The sequence below is a fragment of the Podarcis pityusensis genome (genome assembly GCF_964106645.2).
Source record: "Podarcis pityusensis genome assembly, chromosome: 13".
NCBI classification, from domain to species: Eukaryota; Metazoa; Chordata; class Lepidosauria; order Squamata; family Lacertidae; genus Podarcis; species Podarcis pityusensis.
In genome coordinates, this window is record NC_138038.1 from 54,750,075 (window position 1) to 54,767,841 (window position 17,767).

At 52.9% G+C, this 17,767-nt stretch overlaps 1 protein-coding gene and 1 long non-coding RNA gene across 4 annotated transcripts; one reads left to right on the forward strand and one right to left on the reverse strand.

The window, feature by feature from the left end:
• Positions 1–370: 370 nt before the first annotated feature.
• On the forward strand, positions 371–9,359 carry LOC308462309 (2-acylglycerol O-acyltransferase 3-like). Of its 2 annotated transcripts, XM_080979940.1 has the most exons (8): positions 371–515; positions 1,760–1,867; positions 3,802–3,872; positions 4,044–4,248; positions 5,785–5,956; positions 7,019–7,221; positions 7,760–7,956; positions 9,188–9,359. In XM_080979940.1, the coding sequence occupies exons 1-7, from the start codon at positions 449–451 to the stop codon at positions 7,912–7,914; spliced, it is 981 nt and encodes a 326-aa protein (XP_080836066.1). In that variant the 5' UTR covers positions 371–448; the 3' UTR covers positions 7,915–7,956; positions 9,188–9,359. The 2 variants fall into 2 exon arrangements, with proteins under 2 accessions (XP_080836066.1, XP_080836065.1); XM_080979939.1 differs by lacking the exon at positions 9,188–9,359 and having other exon boundaries at positions 7,760–8,043.
• LOC308462401 lies at positions 8,805–12,154 on the reverse strand. 2 transcript variants are annotated; one of them, XR_013979104.1, is made up of 2 exons: positions 12,118–12,154; positions 8,805–9,329 (listed from the first exon to the last, which is right to left on the reverse strand). It is a non-coding gene; the product is annotated as an uncharacterized lncRNA (long non-coding RNA). The 2 variants fall into 2 exon arrangements; XR_013979105.1 differs by lacking the exon at positions 12,118–12,154 and adding an exon at positions 11,812–11,853.
• Between the last annotated feature and the right edge of the window lie 5,613 nt (positions 12,155–17,767).

A 17,767-nucleotide genomic window follows, 5' to 3' on the forward strand; every position in this document is an offset into this window, starting at 1 on the left:
AACGCATCAGTTGTTTTGAAAATGGTTCTTCCCTGCTTTTTATTGCATTTTATGCTGCTCTGAGCCCGGCTTTGGCTGGGGAGGGTGGGAAATAAATAAAATTTGATGATGATGATGATGATTATCTCCTCGAGAGCAGCTTCCTCCGTTCTCCGTGGTTTGGAGAAGGGAGGCAGGCAGATGGGGCAATCCATCCTGGCACCCCAACCTTTGTCTTGTGGGCCAAGAAGGCGGGGCGACCCTGGGATGAGGGCCAAGGGGAGGGAGCTGAGGGCCAGCAAGGCAGGTGCCAGGCAGGGCTGGGAGTCAAAAGAAAGGAATCTGACACCCCTTGTCTCCTTTCGGAGGAGAGCTCAGCCAGGTCCCCTTTGCCTCCCCTGGGTGACAGCAGCGTCCTTATTGCAGGCCCACCTGGGGTCCAAAGCTTCCTGAGACCCAGGGTCAGAAGATGGCGCTGCAGAAGTACCTGGAGGCTCTTAGCGTCTTCCAGTGGGTCCTCACCTTCTTCTTCTTTGGTAAGTTGGGTGGGTGGGAGAGGGGCAGGGGGTGCTCAGGGAAGAGGGGCAGCTTGGCCTCCATCTCTTCCTGGGGCCATGGCCCTTGGGAGGTCCTCTGGCAGGCCAGGCCCCTGTAATAAACTTAAATCTTCCCTTATTTCCTTATGGGGGACACAAGAGCCCATATAGAGTCCTTTGCAGGTTCTCCATCAGTCGGAGAAAAGAACAGAGGCCAAGTAGAGAATATTGAGAAGCAAAGCAGCTAGTAAGCCTGATCTTTATTGAACTGTTGCAACAGGGTGCCCCCTTCACACGCAGGAAAGGAGGAGGAGGACCCCGAATCAAGGTGTGCCCGCCCTTATATAGACATTTTAAATTGGCCGCCCTGGAGTCCAAGACCACCCCCAGATACATCATGCCTACATCACAGAAAGGGCGGTCTACAGCAGAAATCTGAGTGCGTTGTTTACCTCCTGTCTGGCAGGTTACCTGTTAATGCTCACTTGATTGGATACCCTGGGGAGCCTGGCCAGTCTTTCGTGGTGACAAATGCTTAGTTCCTGGGCCAGGTCACAGGCTCACACCCTATTCAAACACAGACATACCCTTAAGACAGGATTTGTGAAGGAAAAGACAATGGGGAGGTTTTTCCATCTTCCTTCGACCTTGCAGGGAAATCGTTTGGTCAGTTTGGGGGTCAAAATGGTTTCCGGGCTGTTTTCCTGTGCAGCTTCAGACATGTGATTCATATATTTATGTACGTGTTTGATTGGTACATTTATGAACATTTATTATATACAAAAGACCTTTTTTTTTTTTATTTCACATCCTTCCCCCAAAAGCCAAACCCCCTCTTTTTTTCAAAGCACCTTTCCGCCAGGTGAGTCTGGACTAGGGAGTCAGCACCGCAGGGGGTTGGGCTAGATGGCCCTGGGGTGCCCCTTCCAACCTAAAATGTCCTTCTAGGTTTAGGGGGGCTTCGGATCAAACCCTCGGGGGTCCCGTGAAATCGGGGTTGTGGTCCCAGGCAGGGCCTCTGAATCCCAGTGAGGGGGGAGCGCTGCTCTTGCGCTCAGAGTTGGGCGAAATATCGATATATCATCCAAAACCGGTTTGAAGTCCACATTGTGATATTGTTTTTTTAAAAAAATAAATTTATTTGGTTTTTCAAATCAGAATTTTGCAATGACATATGCAGCATACAACATAAAAACAAGAATCCACAGAATCTCCAGGACTTCTTCCCTCTCCCCCCCCCCCAGGTGCCTTCTTCTCCGTTCTCCTGGCCTACCTGCTCTTCACCTCCTTCTGGCCTATCAGCGCCCTGTATTTCGCCTGGTGGATATTCGACTGGGATACGCCACAGAGAGGTGAGTTCGATTGCCCCAACCAGGGCCAGATTGGGGTTTGATGAGGCCCTAAGCTACTGAAGGTGATGGGGCCCTTTATATGTCCAGCTGTCTTTTGTCCACAACAAACTGTCACTGTTTTTTGTGTTGAATATATGCTATAAGGTAATTGACGGGCCTAACACAATGGTGCCTCGCAAGACGAAATTAATCCGTTCCGCGAGTCTCTTCGTCTTGCGGTTTTTTCGTCTTGCGAAGCACGGCTATTAGCGGCTTAAACAAAAAGGAAACAAACTCGCAAGAACTCGCAAGACGTTTCATCTTGCGAAGCAAGCCCATAGGGAAATTCGTCTTGCGGAACAACTCAAAAAACGCAAAACCCTTTCGTCTAGCAAGTTTTTCGTCTTGCGAGGCATTCGTCTTGCGGGGCACCACTGTAGGTATCTAAAGCCATGCAAACAGTCCATGCAGATTATAAGGTAAAGGTAAAGGGACCCCTGACCATTAGGTCCAGTCGTGGCCGATTCTGGGGTTGTGGCGCTCATCTCGCTTTACTGGCCGAGGGAGCCGGCGTGCAGCTTCCGGGTCATGTGGCCAGCATGACTAAGCTGCTTCTGGCAAACCAGAGCAGCGCATGGAAATGGCGTTTACCTTCCCGCCAGAATGGTACCTATTTATCTACTTGCACTTTGACGTGCTTTCGAACTGCTAGGTGGGCTGGAGCTGAGACCGAGCAACAGGAGCTCACCCCGTCGCGGGGATTTGAACCGCCAACCTTCTGATCGGCAAGTCCTAGGCTCTGTGGTGTAACCCCCAGCGCCACCCGCGTCCCAGATGCAGATCGTAGGTACCCTATATATAGAAATGAGCAAACCAGGGATAATTAAGGGAACAGGCTAGCAGGCGGGGCCCGTGACTTACATCACAGGAGCCTACACAACACAAAACACTCTTCCTGTAGGTAGGTTTTATTTTATTTGTTTTTTATCTTACATTTCGGATATGTACATCCAGGTTTTTTCCCTTTAAATCTTTTTGGGGCCCCCAAGGGAGTGGGGCCCTAAGCTAGAGCTTGTTTAGCTTATAGGTAAATCCGGCACTGCCCCCAACCCTACCCGGAGGTCAGGTGAAAGGCGCCTCTCCTTGTCTGAGAAGGGTGCTGAGCCCCACACCCAGACCCACACAGCTGGAGCTGCTGCCTCGCCCTGCCCCTCCTCCTCCAGCTCACCCCCTTCCGCTGGGGCAGCTTGCAACCATCCCAAACCTGTTTTCCTCACTGCTATTTACTATTAGCTATTTTCCAAGACAGTTTCCAATAAATGACACAATGGCAGAAGGCATTTCATCTCTCTCTCTCTCTCTCTCTCTCTCTCTCTCTCTCTCTCTCTCTATGGAGGGCAGAAAAATCAGCTGCATTTATTTATGTATTTATCATTACTTATTAAATTTTGCTATAAAAACACACACGAAATCCTGTAATTGACACAAATCAAAAGAACCCTCCCCAAAATATAACATGGAATCAGAGTTGGAAGGGACACCAAGGAGCATCTTGCTCCTCATTATTGATTGATTATAATTTTATTTATAATCTGGCTGGGCTGCCCCAGCCACTGTGGGCAGCTTCCAACATACACACACAATAATAATAAAACATCAAGTATTAATAGTAACAATCAGATCCTACATAAAAAGTCACAATAACTTTGAAATAACTTACACCAAGTAAAGCAATATGCAATAATCCATTAGAATCTAATAATAAACACTAAAATTAAACATCAGCACGTCATAATTAAATGAATTTTTAAGCAGAGGTCGGGTTGTCACCTGCCAGGGATTCCTCAGCTGCGATTCCTGCATTGCAGAGGGTTGGGCTGGATGACCCCTGGGGGTCCCCTTCCAACCCCACAGTTCTCTGACTCCGTCCCCTGCCTGAACCTTTGCCTTTGCAGGTGGGCGCCGCAGCGACTGGGTGAGGCGCTGCAGAGTCTGTGAGTTCCACCGGGATTATTTCCCCATCAAGGTATGAGAAGGGGCTGGCAGGGCTCCTGAAGGATGCTCAGGGTCTCTGGAACACCCGGAGACCAGATCACAGAGAAGCAGGAGGCGGCGGCCGTCAAAGGCTGCTGGCCTCTGAATGTGACATTCAGCTGGGGGTCCAAATGCCAAAGGACTCGCCCCTCTTGCCTTGCAGCTGGTGAAAACGGCCGAGCTGCCCCCGACGCGGAACTACATCCTGGGCTCCCACCCCCACGGGATCATCTGCGCGGGTGCCTATTCCGCCTTCTGCACCGAGGCCACGGGCTTTTCCCGCACCTTCCCTGGCCTCCGCCCCAGCCTGGCCGCCCTCGCAGGGCTGTTCCGCATACCAGTCTACCGGGAGTACATGATGAGCTCAGGTGAGGCCAACGGGGCGAGGAATGGTGGGGGTGGGGAAGTGGGGTGACCCCTCCCCTAACGACCATCTTCAAGAACCCTGCCTGGCCCATCCAATGGGAGGAACCACCCCAGTCTCAGGAATGCCCTCCCAGAGCCCCTGGGAATAGAATTCCCCAGCAAAAATGTCTGTTTTTCCTGCAATTCTTGCTCCCTAAAGGGGCGTTTGTTTGTGCAAATGATGATGGTGATAATTATTATGTATACCCCCCCCCCATGGGGCTGAGTTTTCCCAGCCACTCTGGGTGGCTTCCAACAGAATATTAAAGACACGATAAAACACCAAACATTAAAAACTTCCCTAAACCTTCAGATGTCTCCTAAAAGTAAGATACCGTAGATTCTGGCATATAAGACGACTTTTTAACACCGGAAAATTCCCCAAAAAGTCAGAGGTCGTCTTATATGCTGGGTATGGGTTCACCGGGCAGCGGCAGCGAGTGGCAGGCTCTGCGCCGGGAGGAAGCTGCCCAGCAATGCTAAGCTGGCTTTGCTGGGGGGCTTCCTCCTGGTGTGGAGTGGAGCCCGCCGCCCACTGTTGCTGCCCAGCAAAGCTGCCGCGTATAAGACTGGCCATATAAGTCAACCCCCCGAATTGGCAGCTGCCCAGTCGCCTAATACACCGTAATCTACGCTAATTGTTTTTCTCTTTGACATCTGATGGGAGGTCGTTCCACAGGGCGGGCACCACTACTGAGAAGGCCCTCTGCCCTGTAGCTTCACTTCTGGCAGGGAGGGAACCGCCAGAAGGCCCTTGGCTCTGGACCTCAGTATCCAGGCTGAACGATGGGGCTGGAGAAGCTCCTTCAAGGTATCCTGGACCGAGGCCATTTAGGGCTTTCAAGGTCAGCACCAACACTTTGAATTGTGCTCAGAAACGTACTGGGAGCCAATGTAGGTCTTTCAAGACTGGTGTTATGTGGTCTCCCAGTCACCAGTCTGGCTGCTGCATTCTGCATTAGTTGTAGTTTCCGGGTCACCTTCAAAGGTAGCCCCATGTAGAGCGCATTGCAGTAGTCCCGGCGGGAGATAACCAGAGCATGCACCACTCTGGCAAGACAGTCTGCAGGCAGGGAGGGTCTCAGCCGGTGTACCACATGGAGCTGGTAGAAAGCCGCCCTGGACACAGAACTGACCTGCGCCTCCAGGGACAGCTGTGAGTCCAAAATGACTCCCAGGCTGCGCACCTGGTCCTTCAGGGGTACAGTTGCCCTATTCAGGACCAGGGAGTCCCCCACACCTGCCTGCCGCCTTTGCCCCCCAAAACAGTAGTTCTGTCTTGTCAGGATTCAACCTCAATCAGTTAGACACCGTGTCTCCTCCAACCACTTCCAGACGCGCTGATCCTTTGCCAGCGACCCTTTTGCCCTTTAACCAACTCGCAGAATTTCAGAGTTGTAGGAGAATCGTGAGGGTCCTCTAGTCCAACCCTCCGCAAAGCAGGGAACCCCTGGAGATGTTTCACACCCACAAGAATGTTTGCTTCCTCCCACTTCCAGGGATGGTCTCAGTCAACAAAAGGTCCCTGGACTTCCTCCTGAGTGGTCCCCCCGGGCACGCGGTGGCCATCGTGGTGGGGGGCGCGTCCGAGTCGCTGGACAGCGCCCCCGGAGAGCATTGTGTCCGCCTTCAGGGGAGGAAGGGCTTCGTGCGCTTGGCGCTGCAACACGGGTAGGGGCACCAAGGGGGCAAGGGGGGGTCCGGGGGGGCGTGTTAGGCGCAGGTCAGCAATATCTCGGGCCTAGTGAGCATGGCAGTGCTTCCTGGTGGATTTTGCCCCAATGAAGCAATTGCGAGAACAGAAGGTCCCTGTCCTTCCTATGGAAACTGCCAAATGACGTGACGTTGCATCTCTCTCAGTTCCCCTGGGACCTTTCCTTGCGTTCCCATGCCGGGCCGTTCCCTTAATCTGGTTGCCCGGGGCAACGGTCTTGGAGGCATTCTGTGCAGCTTCCTTGGGACTGTTTACGCAGGTGGGTTTCCGAGCCACAACGATAACGTCTCGTAGCAAAAGCCTTCACGGTGTCCTCTTTCACTGCCCCCCACTCTTGCAAGCAGGACTGCCTGGGCCAGCGCGTGCCCCTCTCTCTGCTGATGTTTCTCCTCATCGCATAGGCGACCTGAGACAAACTGCAACGTTAGGTCGGCAAGGGGAATGGCTTCTAGAGTTAGGCACGAATTGTCATAACTCTTGTCTAGTGAGCTCAGAAGAATGTAAACTTTCAAATCTTCTGGAAAATTCACGTTTAACTGTTTCAGTCGGTTAAACACAGCCACCATTTTTGTCACATGTTCTCTGATGCTGTCCCCCGGACGTAGCCTCAGCTCAAACAAACTTCTGGCGACATTGATTTTGGCTCCTGCTGTGGTTCTGTGATGGACCCTCTCAAGAGTTTGCCACATCGCCTGGGCGGCTGACTCCATAACCTGTGAGTTATGAGCCATAACCTGTTTTGTTGAACGTCTGTTTCGGCTGCAAACAGCTGAAGTGCTTTGGCGTCCAGCACTCTTCCGATACGCCGCTCTGCTCCTCCTGGCTTAAACAGAGCATAACAGATAGCAAGTGTGTGTGTAGGAATCTGAGGCATGCAGAGAAACCCTCATACACAGCTCCTTCTAATCTAAGAAGTGATTTATTGTACAGCAGCAAAATAAATCAACGACCCGGGAGAGCGCAGCGACATGCTGTCTCTCCCTCTCTCAAAACAGAAAGTAAATTCTTCCTCCTCGCAGGGCTGACCTGGTGCCCGTTTACACCTTTGGGGAGAACGACATTTACCGACAGATCCGGTTCCCTGAGGGCAGCTTCGTTCGCCGCCTCCAGCTCGGTTTCAAGCAGCTGACCGGCTTCGCCCCTTGTCTCTTCAGCGGGAGGGGCCTCTTCTCCAGCACCTCTTGGGGGATCCAGCCTATGGCTGCTCCCCTCACGGTGGTGGGTAAGGACCCACAAGGCTCCCCGTTCCTTCCTTAGCCTTCGCCCTGCACCCCAAAATCTCCCCAACTCACCAACCTGATTGCAAAGAGCCACAAACTCTTCAGCATCGTATAAAACAGCAGGTTCTGGTGCATCTCCCTTTCGCCCTCTCCTAGAACTGAATCGGAGACCTGTGGAGTTGAATGGGACCCCCAAGGGTCATCTAGTCCAACCCCTCTGCAATGCAGAAATCAAACGAGCCGCCTCGTTTTATGGGGCTTGCTATGGAGGGAGCTGCCATTGTGTGCGTGCGTGCACACACACACCGACTTCCTTCTCCCCTTCCTTGGAGGTTTCTAAGCAGAGGTTGGTTGGCCATTAATCAAGGGGTTGGGCTAAATGACCCTTGGGGTCCCCTCCATTCCTGCACCTAAGCCACCCTAAAACCCAAGGCCAGGGTGCAAAGCTGCTGGGGTGGGGAGGCCCTGGCTGCCATGGGGTGGGGGCGAGGGGCAGAGCAGACCCCCCCCAACCACCCATGTTTCCTCTCCCTCCTGCAGTGGGGAAGCCTATCCCAGTCCCGCTCCGCCCGCGCCCCACCGAGGACGAGGTGAACAGCTTCCACGCTCTCTACGTCGAGGCCCTGAAGGAGCTCTTCGATGCCCATAAAGAATCCTGCGGCCTCCCGGCCTCTCAGCAGCTCCTCATCACCTAGACGGACCCAGACTTGACCCGAAGCAGCATCAGGGGACGCAAGGTTGTGATGGGGGGAGACACACGGGAGACTTTGTTCCTCCCATCCCCGTCTGTATACACAGTTTCCAATAAAAGGTGCCGTGCCTGATGTCTGATCTTGGGTCCTTGGTGCGCAAACCCCCTTTTTGTGCCCGCCAAGGTTGGTTGTCTCATTCACATGTGCATTATTAACCCGAGGTTTGCAGAGCCCGGCAGCGAAAAAAGCAGGCCGTGGCCCTGGATCTGTGGTGCAGGTTTGAGGGGGCTGCCCACATGCCCCTCAGGTGAGTGGTCAGGAACTTGTCTGCCTGCAAGAGAAAAGATCATTCGGACATGAAGGCCCAGCTTACTCGGAAAATGGGGGCCCTGCTCTTATGGTCCAGGAAAAAGAGGGAGGGGAAGCAGGACTTGGGGATCTGTTTGCCCGAGTGGCTAGAGGACCCCCTTCTCTGACTGCAGGAGCAACACAGGACATGCCTGGGTTGGGTGGAGGCAGGGTGTGGGGGGGTGCCAGGAGTCTCAGGCCAAAGGGGGATGGGAGAGAGGGCCCGCGGTTCAGCATTCCCCTTTGCCCACCCATCGTGTGTACTCTGTGCATGCCCCAAGGCAACTCCCAGTTTGCACCCTGCTGAAGAATAGCTTTGGTTCCTTTTGGAATGGAAATCTGGGCATTGCTGGTTGCAGTGGACAAGTTATCCCCAGAGGTCCTCGTGCAGGTCAGAGAAATAAATGCCAGCAAAAAGCGGCTATTCAGCCCCATCGTCCTTTCGTGGTTGCAAAGGTGACTTGAAATCTGGGTATCCCTGGTTGCAGTGCGCCCCGCGAGGTCCTTTCACCGGTCAGGATAAATCAAGAAACCACAGCCAGGTATAGGAAAGCAAGAAGCAGCTATTAAGCCTTGTCTTTATTGTTGCGATAAGCTTTCAACCTCTAAGCCAGGAAAGAATAAGCCCCAAACAAAGGCATGTAACTCCTTTTAGAAGTTACATTTCCCCTCCACAATTCATTTCAGAGAAGCTTCATTCAAATCTCATGCCCTGCCATAAAACAGGTGGAGTGAGAGACAGTCCTTTGAGTCCATGACCTGTCACCTGTCAGTCAAGGTGTCAGTGTATTGCCTGCCTTTTCCTCTCGGAGCAAATATTTTACGTTCCTTTTGGCATTACAGTTACGTCAGCTCAGTTCTGCTCATCCAGTCTCTTGTGCCAATATTGTGATTATACAGTATGATTTTCTGTCTTTCCCTTTATCAGGTCTGGTGGCCCATTGACAGCTGAGAGGAAAAGGTCCGAGTTGGTGCCCTTCTGCTTCTGGGATTATGGCCACCCCTTCTCTGCCCATCACTGCGGCTCAGAAACACTTTATTTATGCTTTTGTATTTCTTGCTTTACCCTCCTGTACAAAATAAAACAGTTTGTTTGGATATTTACAGTGTTTTTCCATTGCTTTCCATTCATACAACAGGGTTTTATTGACTTAACTGATGATTTCCACAAACCTGGGAAGGCTCAGTCGGTAGAGAACGACGTTAAATAAGTTGGAGTTCTTGTTATTAAATATACCAAGAAAAAAGCACACCATGAACTCTGGCCAGTATAAGTTTCAGTAGTGGGAGTGGTCCCTACTCACAAGTCAACAGTCAATAGTAACAAAAACTAATCCATTCAAAAGTAAGTATTCTGACAAGGATTACAAACACAAATAGAGATTACGAACTGAAACAAAGATTACAAACTCAAACTCATAAGGATATGTATAATACAATGATTCGTTACAGTATTAGAGATAAGAATTTATGAGTAGAGAAAAGTTCACGTGAGTGCATAGTCAGATTCGACGTGAAGATCTTAGTTTCAATCACTGAGCAGAAGTCAGAAGTCAATTATGGATCAGAGACCAGGACAGGGCCGTGTTTCGACGTATTCACCTTCATCAGCTAATTTTTAAAGGGTCGCCTAAGTTTGAAGAATTCGTGTAAATATATCCTGTTATTTTCTACATTTCTCAGAGATAACAACTAAATGTGGGCAGATCAACCTGTATCTTGAGCTTTTCTGTAAAGCAAAAGATTCCCGTGTTGCACCGGGTTGGACTAGACGACCCTCGTGGTCCCTTCCAGCTCTACAGTTCTATGATTTTATGGTTCAGTTTTAAGCCCTGCTGTTTGATGGGTGAGATGTTGACCTGCTCTTTGCAGAGGGTTTTTCTGAGCGCTGCAGAGTTCGCCTGCTATTTACGCAGCTCTTCTTATAAAGGCCATTGTCCATTAAGGGGATTTGAAGTTTAAGGGGCTGCCAACACTGTTTCTGATTGGGTGGCTGTCAAACGAAGTGGCGCCTGATTGGTCAGTTTTCAGGTTACAAGGGAAATGGAGGTTTCTCGCCTTATTTTGGCAGAATGTTGTGAATGCACCTGTCTTTGTATTGTTGCAGGAATTTATGTATAGGTGGGGGGGGTGTTGCCCCTCCAGCAGATATCCTGCACATGCAGCCGACTACCAAAACCAGCACAATCACTTTGGTGACTTGTCCCAACAAAACACTTCATCACAGTTTCTTCCTATCTATTCAAAGAGCCTTTGCTGCACGATACCAAATGTAAGAATTCACTGATAAATGACAGGTGCACAGGCCTGGGCAGTGTGTCCGGAGGTCCTTGGCCTCCAAAGGAAAGTAGGGGAAGCTGTCTGGCACCAGCTGGGCTGCAACTCTCTGCACGCCACCCTGCCAAGGAGGGCACAGGGCACGCCAGGCCCTGTTGCAGGAATTTATGTATAGGTTGGGGGGTGGGGGTTGCCCCTCCAGCAGATATCCTGCACATGCAGCCCACTACCAAAATCAGCACAATCATTTTTGTGACTTTTGTGATTTGCCCCCATCACAGTTTCTTCCTGTCTATTCCAAGGGCCTTTGCTGCACGATACCAAATGTAAGAATTCACTGATAAATGTACCTATGTACTGGCTCCCTTGGAAAACTTCAGAAATTCATCTAGACCTGTGAGCTCAGCTACTCAGCAGCCCCTCTGCCTGAGCGATAATCCCTGGCCTCCCGATACCTGAGTGCCAGAGAGGTAGCCATTCCAGAAATAACAAACCCAGATGGAGACAAAAGGGTGGGATTAACTTGGCTGGGAAACAGGGAAATGTAAATGTCTCTTTTGCTACACTTGATGGGTGTTTGGTGGAGGGCAAGGGGAACCATGGGGCAGGGTCCAGGATGCTCAGATTACGGCCACCAGACCTTCCCTTTCATGATGTAACCATGATGTAGTTTGGGGGGGATGTAACATGGGGATTAAAGGTAAAGGGACCCCTGACCGTTAGGTCCAGTCGTGGACAACTCTGGGGTTGCGGCGCTCATCTCGCTTTACTGGCCGAGGGAGCCGGTGTACAGCTTCTAGGTCATATGGCTAGCAGGACTAAGCCGCCTCTGGCCAACCAGACCTCCCCTTTCATGATGTATGAGTGATGTAGTTGGGGGGGTGTAACATGGGGATTAGCAGCTAATAAAAGTTTGGGTTCTCTTTTGTTGGGGGCTTCCATCTTGTTCCACCTGGTGGCAGGTGGGAGTCCTGTGGCGACAGTCTTCAATCAAGCCCAAGCCGACTGGCTGCTGTTTGGCTCTGGGATTCCTGGCAGGGGTCCTTGTTTTTTGTCCAAGGAGCCCTCAGATTTCTCCGTTCACAATTACTCACTGTGTGCGTTTGCAACACATCCCTGCTCCCCATGGAAGAGTGACGGGGTGGAGGTTGTTGCTCCCCGCTCCCCGTTTCTGGCCTGCCCCCCCCCGCCTCCTCCCCCTCCGCGCCCCCCCAGACCACGCGGGAAGAGGCCCATTCTCGCGAGAGGACGGGCTCCCTCAGGTATTTCTCCTACCTCGGCGTCCCTGCGCTTCTCCGCGCGGAGCCCCCGCCCCCCCCGCCCCCCCCGCCGCCAGAGGCCTCCGAAGGAAGCGCTTTCTTCCCCCTCAGCGGCGGCGCCTTGAAAGGCCGGGACAGACCATCTCCGCGGAGGGGGGGGGAGACAGCGCGGAGCCCGGGATTCTTCCGAGGGAGAGACGAGCCGGCGGAGGCTGCGGGAACCCGGCTCCCTTCGCTCCCCCTCCGGGCCCGCGCCTCGCCTCGCCCGTCTGCTTCCCGCCTCCCCTCTCAGCCCCATCTCCCCCCCCCCCGCCTTACTCACTTGGTTGGCTCCGCCGCTCTTCCCGCGCTTTTCTCCCTCAACCGCCACTTCCCTCGCGCTCTTCCGCTTCCGGCCGCTTCTTACAGCCTCCGCTCCGGGCCAAACCATTGCTGGGGGTGCGGGGGGGGGAGAGAGAGGGAGAGAAGACCAGGCCAGGCCGCGCCATTCCTTGATTTCTTCAGGAACCCGTCGTAGCCCAGGCGGGCTTACAAGGCCTGGCATAGATACCGAAGGCGCACCCGGGTCACTGGTCGAAACAGGAGGACGTGGAATGTACCAAGTGTGCTTCTCCCCCCCTTCCTCCCTCTTCGCGCTGCTCTCATTCCAACCCTAGAGCTGGACCCTAGAGCTAGCAGGGCAGAGGAGCGCAGCAAGATGCACGTGGGGATGCCGCGGGTTCGATCCTGGACCTTGAGGCTGGAAGGGTTAAGGATCACGTGTTGTCCTTTTCTGCTTCTTTGGGGATTTCAGCAGATTCCCGGCGGGAGCCACAGAGGATGAAAGGCTTCAGTTCCTGCAGATGTGCAGGCTCTCTTTTATTTCGAGATGCTCCGTAACACACCAAACTGGGCCTGGAGCTTCTGCAACGCGGTTGCCTTTCTTTGCCATCGACCGTCCTAAAGCAAGAAAAAGAAGTGGCTTAGGAATAGACAAGAGAAACAAGTTGCTATGCGATATTATAGAACTACTGGTTACACTGGATCTTGTGTAGTAGTAGTAGTAGTAGTAGTAATAATAATAATAATTAATAATAATATATTTATACCCCGCCCATCTGGCTGGGTTTCCCCAGCTACTCTGGGCAGCTTCCAACAGAACACTAAAACACAACAACCTATTAAACATTAAAAACTTCCCTGAACAGGGCTGCCTTCAGATGTCTTCCAAAAGTCTGATAGTTGTTTTTCTCTTTGACATCTGGTGGGAGGGCATTCCATAATAATAATAATAATAATAATAATAATAATAATAATAATTTATTTGTACCCTGCCCATCACGCTGGGTCTCCCCAGCCCTCAGACAGGCTGCAATGCACTGCGAGTTCCGAGACTTAGACGATGCCCTGAAGGATCGAATCATCTGCGGGGTCCGGGACATCCATCTGCAGCGGCGTCTCCTCGCCAAGCCAGACCTCACGCTACAGAAGCCATTGACGAGGCTGTGGCCTCGGAAGGAGATCTGCAAATCCAGCAGCCCGCGTCTTGCTAGGAAGCCAGTTCCAGTGCATCATGAAGAGGCTGGCAGTGATGAGGCATCCTCCAGTGAAGACGATGACGTGCACCAGACAAAGCGGGAGCGCAGGAAGTTCCAACAGAAGTCCAAGGGCCAACCGGAATGTGCCGGCTGCGGAGGCAACCATTCCCGTGCCAAGTGTCGATTCAGAGACGCCATCTGTCGGAAGCGTTCCAGAAGGGGCCACATCGCTAAGGTCTGCCGATCGGCTCCGTCTGACACCCCCCCTTCACCGACTTGCAAGTCCAAGTCTTCACTCCAGTCCGCCAAGAAAAGCAGTTTTGCTCTCACCAACTGCTGCTGCCCGTCTGGAACCACGATTGGCCAAACCGACTTGCCTACGCGACGCAAGCTGAATGTCACGGTGCTCATTGAAGGAGCTCCATGTGACATGGAGATTGACACCGGGTCTGCCCTGTCCATCGTGTCTTGGAGCACCATCAAAAGACTGGTACCCAGAGTGTCCAAAAGGCAACTCGACTCTCACCGCGTACACCTGAGAGACTACCAGGGAAACGACATTCCCGTGGTAGGCGTTGGCCGGTTCCGGATCGCCTTCAAGGATTTTTCGGGCCTGCTCCGGTTGGTGGTGGTAGAAGGTCAGCGGCCAAGCCTCCTAGGGCTAGACTGGTTTGATGCCCTCGGCCTGGAAGTCACTGGCATCAACTGCATCTCTAACGCAGAGACTGAGGGTCTGATCAAAGACTTTGCCGAGGTTTTTGACGGCACTTTGGGGCAATATACAGGTACGCCTATCTCCTTTAGCCTTGATCCACAAGTCGCCCCCATCAAGCTAAAGCCACGCCGGCTTCCATTTGCTCTCAAGGCTAAGGTGGACGAAGAACTGGACAAGCTGATCGCCCAAGGAGTTTTGGAGCCGGTTGACCACGCCAAGTGGGAAACCCCCATCGTCACGCCTGTCAAGCCAGACGGGTCGATGAGAATCTGCGCTGACTACAAGTGCACGATCAACAAGGCACTTCAGCAGCACGCTTATCCGGTTCCTGTTGTCCAACACCTGCTGCATTCCCTGGGTGAGGGTAAGGTCTTCGCTAAGCTGGACCTTGCCCAAGCCTATCAACAACTGCCCGTCGATGATGCCACTGCTGAAGCCCAGACGATCGTCACCCACCGAGGGGCATTCCGTTGCTGCCGGTTGCAGTTTGGGGTGAGTGTGGCTCCTGGCATCTTCCAAAGCCTTATGGAGCGTCTCCTGCAAGGGCTTCCAGGCGTGGTACCATATTTTGATGACGTCTTGGTGTCCGCAGACTCACACCAGCAGCTGTTCGAGTGCCTCCGCACCGTGCTGACCAGGTTCCAAGATGCCGGGCTCAAGGTAAAGAGGGAGAAGTGCCAGATCGCCATTCCACAGGTGGAGTTCCTGGGCTATTTATCGATGCCTCCGGCCTTCACCCGACCACATCCAAGATCCACGCTATCCAGCAGGCCCCCATCCCAAAGAACAAGACGGAGTTGCAGGCGTTCCTGGGGCTGCTGAACTTTTATAACATGTTCCTTCCCCACAAAGCCACAGTGGCTGAGCCTCTTCACCGACTCCTCAGCACAAAGACGCCTTGGTCCTGGGGTCATCGGGAGACGGCGGCCTTCAACGCGGTCAAGGCTCTCCTTTCATCGGACAGTGTGCTGGTACAGTACAGTGAAGCCAGGCCGCTGGTCCTTGCCTGTGATGCCTCACCTTTTGGCATTGGCGCTTTCCTTAGTCACCGTTTTCCAGACGGAAGAGAAGCACCGCTCGCCTACTTTTCCAGGACGCTATCTCCGACGGAACGGAATTACAGCCAGCTCGACAAGGAGGCACTGGCACTTGTGGCTGGAGTGAAGAGGTTCCATGAATACCTCCACGGCAGGACTTTTGACCTCATCACTGACCACAAGCTGCTCCTGGGCCTCCTCGCCGGTGATCGTCCAACTCCACCGGTCCTCTCGCCACGCATGCTGCAATGGACTGTTTTCCTGGCTGCCTACCACTACCGGCTCGTCCATCGCCTGGGGAAATCGAAGGGCCATGCCGACGCCCTCAACCGTTGCCCTCTTCCAGCGTTTGTGGAAGACCCGGCTCCAGCTTCATCGCTCCTCTTGATTGAGGATCTTCCGGCAGCGCCTGTATCGGCTGCCACTGTGGCCTCCGCATCTGCCCAGGATTGCACCATCAGCCGTGTACTCAACTGGGTGTGGAGGGGGTGGCCACAAGGGCCTTTTGCACCGGAGTTCCAGCCCTTCACAACCAGACAACATGAACTCTCGGCTCATCGCGGCTGTCTGCTGTGGGGAGACCGCGTCGTGATTCCCCAAAGACTCCGTCAACGCGTCCTGGAGGCTCTGCATGTTGGCCACCCGGGAATCGTCAAAATGAAGGCGTTGGCTCGGTGTTACGTCTGGTGGCCTAACATGGACGATGCCATCACTGCCTGGGTGTCCGCCTGTCAAGCGTGCCAAGAATCGAGGCCTGCACCACCGGCAGCTAAGGGACACACCTGGGAGACGCCAAAGACACCCTGGTCAAGGGTGCACATTGATCTGGCTGGCCCCTTTCACGGCCGGACCTTTATGGTAGTGGTGGACGCCTATTCCAAATGGCTGGAGGTGGCCCTGATGCCCTCCACTACTACCGAAGCTGTCATCCAGGTGCTGCGAGGCCTCTTTGCGACGCATGGGGGTCCTGATGTCCTTGTCTCCGACAATGGACCGCAGTTCACGTCAGGCACTTTTGAGCGGTATCTTTTGGGACTGGGCATCCGCCATGCCCTAACGGCACCCTTTCATCCCTCCAGCAACGGGCAAGCGGAGAGAATGGTGCGCTCAGCAAAAGAGGCAGTGGGGCGCCTGGACTGGGGAGACTGGAACGAGCGGGTCACCGAATACTTGTTCGTGCAACACATCACCCCTCATGCGACCATAGGGCGGAGTCCTGCTGAACTGCTTATGGGCCGCCACCTCAGGTCACCGCTCGACCGGCTGCACCCGGACTTTGCCGTGGCCAAACCCCCAGGCTGTGCCAACGCGCCACGGTCATTTGTTCCAGGAAACCAGGTCTTTGCCCGGAACTATGTGGGGGACATTCCTTGGGTGCCAGCCACAGTAGTGGGAGTCACTGGACCTTGCTCGTACCAGGTGGCACTCGAAGACGGACGCTTGTGGCGCCGACACATAGACCAGCTTAGGCGCAGGGTTGGGGACTTGGACACTACCGTGGTGCCTCCAACTGCGCTTGTGGCTCCGGAAGAGACACTTACAGATGGCGAGGCTCCACCTACACCTCTCTCACAAACTGCGGGCGTGGAGCCGAACCAAGCCGCTTCAGAGGGTCTGCCAGACTTACCACAGACTCAGACCACTCCACTTGCGGAGGCTCCACCCACAGCAGCAGATCCAGGGGATTTGGTTTCAACGCCACCTAGGGTCGCACCACAGCCTCAGCAAGAATTGGGTGGGCCCCCAGACTTGGCTACCAGTCCCCGGCGGACTGACAGAGTTTCCAAGCGCCCAACTTATTTAAAGGACTATGTTGTTGGACATGTATCACTGTTGGTCTAAGTATGGGAAATGTAACCGATATGCTTTTGTGCCTAATTGAACCATTACGTGTAGTGCTGTATGTAAGGAAACCATTATGGTTGTAACTAACGCCTTATCTCGGTGGCGAGGGGTGTTATGTACTGAAGTTCTCACCCTGGCCACCAGGAGTATCGTGTAGATAGTTTTCACTCAGGTCCACGTCAGTTATTTTAGGCGGGAAACCCTGGGTTGTTGTTGCTACAATGTTGACAGCCGGCTGCCTATAAAATCAGGCCGGCTGAGCTGTTTGCTGTTCAGTTCTGTTCCAGCTTACAAATAAAGAGCTGCTTTGGAGAAATCGCTGTGTCGTCTGCCATGTCTACCCACTATTCTACAATATAGACATTTTAAATTCCCTGCCCTGGAGCACAAGACCACCCCTCCATAAATCATACATACATCACACAAGGGGTGTAACCTAAGACCACCCCTCAGATACATCCCATCTACATCACAGAAATTTAAATGTTGTTTTTCTCTTGTCCTTGTTTATTTCCTGTCTGGCAGGTTACTTGATTGGATTGCCTTGGGAGCCTGGCCAGTCTTTTGTAATGATAAGGCTCACACCCTTATTCAAACACAGATTAAGACAGGATTTGTGAAGGAAGAGACAATGGGGAGGCTTTTCCATTTTGACTTTGCAGAGAAAACATTTGGTCAGTTTAGGAATCAAAATGGTTCCAGGTTGGTCTTCCTGTGTTGATCTAGGTATGTGCGGTTATGAATATTACCATATATCTAAGACCATAAAATTCCTATCACACAGCCCAACAACATAAACCCAGAAGACCAAAGTTTACCCACCCCATGCTCTAAGCAAGGACCTCAAGAGTAACTTCT

Coding starts and splice junctions, on each gene's coding strand:
- LOC308462309 (XM_080979940.1), top strand. CDS start 449: ATGGCGCTGCAGAAGTACCTGGAGGCTCTTAGCGTCTTCCAGTGGGTC. Junction 3,873..4,043: donor GGGATTATTTCCCCATCAAG/GTATGAGAAGGG, acceptor CTTGCCTTGCAG/CTGGTGAAAACGGCCGAGCT. Junction 5,957..7,018: donor CGCTTGGCGCTGCAACACGG/GTAGGGGCACCA, acceptor TCCTCCTCGCAG/GGCTGACCTGGTGCCCGTTT.